Source organism: Phaseolus vulgaris, chromosome 1, assembly GCF_000499845.2.
Source record: "Phaseolus vulgaris cultivar G19833 chromosome 1, P. vulgaris v2.0, whole genome shotgun sequence".
Classification (NCBI taxonomy): Eukaryota; Viridiplantae; Streptophyta; class Magnoliopsida; order Fabales; family Fabaceae; genus Phaseolus; species Phaseolus vulgaris.
In genome coordinates, this window is record NC_023759.2 from 4,924,003 (window position 1) to 4,926,354 (window position 2,352).

Here is a 2,352-nt window from a genome sequence, read left to right on the forward strand (position 1 = left end):
ATAAATATTAGAAAGAAAATTTCAGATTAGATTAGTCAAAATTTGAATAAAAAAGTAAAAGTATTATTTTTTCAGACATGGAATAGTCTTGTAATATTATTATTTGCTAACGAAATAGCAGAGTGCTTGATTTTTTCATAGCAGAGTTCTAAACAGAGGAAGAGTGTGTAATGCTGCTAAGAAAAACCTCATTGCTATGAAGTTGGGAAGTGTGTATTTGGATTGGTTCAAGTCATTATTTAGAATCAATCACGGTCCAAGTGGTATCAGCTATTTTAATTATATTAACCAATTTCAAACCCTTTTTTTATGTCAGTGCATAAAATTCTAGAAATCTTTGAAATAGGTTTTGTTAAAAGGTGTGCCCTTTGACAAACCTTCCCTTGCAGTTCAGAAAATGACTCATTCTGCAGCTACAAATGCCACATAACAAATAATTTTTTTCAAAGATTACAACATAATTGGCTTTACATAAAGCACTACTTAAAAGGGTCAATAGGAAGATATATTGAATCTTCACAACAGCTAGCTAAGAGTTTAGACAAATTGGTTAAATTAGAATAAATAAGAATAATGTTAACCACCAGATTCCTCAGATGTTCTGCACCATAATATCTTGGTTGTAACATTGGCATGTTCTTCGATGAAAACTTATATAACTTTATACAATGTTTTGATATCGTTATCTAATCATAATCAAAGTTTTACCTCGATAATATAAACTTTGATTAGACAGGTTCACGAGGTAAAACTCTAGTTTTGATTAAAGAACAATATTGAGAACACTTAAAAAATTGTATCTAAATTTGGCTTCATTTAAAATTGCAATTGTGGATACTCTTTGAGTTCATCACTACTACAGCTGCAATTTCAGTCAAATATACCCACAATTTTGTTAATCACATGGAAACTACAATTGTGACTCTAGCTTCAATTCAAAATCATGGACATTCCATTAAAGGGTCTGGGGTGAAAAGACAGAGCAAAGCTCAACAGAGCCATAATCAAGAAGCTCCTCAATCATCTGCTCTATGTGATCTTCCTCAAGAGGCTTGAACTGCAGGGGAACACTTTCAAGAGCTCTGACCATTTTAACACCCCTGTTGGCCTCTGAGTCTTGACCCTCCTCTGCTCTCTTGTGTGGCAACACTTGATGAGTTTGGTCACTCTTCACACTGAAGCTGCTTGGTGGGGATGTGGAAGTGGCATTGGGCACTGAAGGTGTTCTCTGAGACTCAGATGATGCCAAAGCCTGTCTTGTCATTTGCAAAGAAGCCATGTAGCACCTGTGCAGTTTGGCAGTCAAAGTTGCTGAGAGAAGCTTTGAACTAGAAGATGATGTGTGAGAGACATTGGGGTTGAAAGGGAAGTTTGTCCTTGCCCTGGCACCACACATTAGCCTAGCTGCTTCATCATAGGCTCTAGCTGCATCTTCAGCTGTTTCAAATGTACCAAGCCATATCCTGGTCTTCCTGCACAAGCCAAATCAATCATTTTTATAGGTTTCATTCATTTAAACAACACCAAAACAAAACCCTTTTTCCATCTCATACCTCTTACTCATTCACTTCAGTTAAAAATCAATTTTCAACATTACACATTTGGTTTCATTCATCTAAACAACAACAACAAGACAACCTGGTTAACATCACCACTTTCATGAATCACATGACCTTACAATACTATTCTTTCCAACAATAAAACTGTTGACACTAATCATACCCTTTTAGTGGCATGTCAAAAGGTTTGTAAGACTATGAAAATGTGACTGGTATATAATTGGTTGAGCACAGCATTTTGCATACATGTAGTAACATTTTTTTCTGGCAACTTGCATGGGAAAATGGTGGAAACTTACAATATGGGGTGGCGAATTTCGGAGACCCAAGAGCCCCAATGCCTTTGTCGGACACCTCGGTAACGCTGTTGTGGTCTGGCCATGTTGGGGAAAGAAAAATGGATTCTTGTTCTTTTTCAGAAAGTGTTTTGTGGAAAATGTTAACTGAAGGAGAAATGGGAGAGAAGGGGTGTTTTTGTAGAGAGGGGAAGTGTTTTCTCTACTCAACAATCTGGCCCCAGTTAAGAACATGGCCCCCACAGGGATTTCTTATTCTTTCCCTATCACCTGTAACTTGGCTATCTTTTGCAATTTGCAAGCCATGATTACGGCATAACTATTTCATTTCAATACACAATTCTTCTTCTGTCTCACTATATCTTACTTACTCTTGTTTTTTAGTCATCAACACAACACATATCTATTATGCACATACCATCTACCTTTCTTTTTGTTAATCACTGCTTAAGGATAAAATATACAATCATAAATTGTCCTCATGTGAGTGTAGGGAA

The 2,352-nt window shown here is 36.4% G+C and overlaps 1 protein-coding gene across 2 annotated transcripts; it reads right to left on the bottom strand.

Moving 5' to 3' along the window:
• Positions 1–776: 776 nt before the first annotated feature.
• LOC137813284 (ethylene-responsive transcription factor ERF003-like) lies at positions 777–2,026 on the bottom strand. Of its 2 annotated transcripts, none has more exons than XM_068615399.1 (2): positions 1,859–2,026; positions 777–1,472 (listed from the first exon to the last, which is right to left on the bottom strand). In XM_068615399.1, the coding sequence occupies exons 1-2, from the start codon at positions 1,939–1,941 to the stop codon at positions 956–958; spliced, it is 600 nt and encodes a 199-aa protein (XP_068471500.1). In that variant the 5' UTR covers positions 1,942–2,026; the 3' UTR covers positions 777–955. The 2 variants fall into 2 exon arrangements, with proteins under 2 accessions (XP_068471500.1, XP_068471501.1); XM_068615400.1 differs by having other exon boundaries at positions 1,723–1,860.
• Between the last annotated feature and the right edge of the window lie 326 nt (positions 2,027–2,352).

Bases quoted from the DNA above. Each gene is read 5' to 3' on its own strand.
- LOC137813284 (XM_068615399.1), bottom strand. From the start codon at position 1,941: ATGGCCAGACCACAACAGCGTTACCGAGGTGTCCGACAAAGGCATTGG. The intron at 1,473-1,858 runs GTAAGTTTCCAC...TGGCTTGTGCAG, and splicing joins GAAATTCGCCACCCCATATT to GAAGACCAGGATATGGCTTG.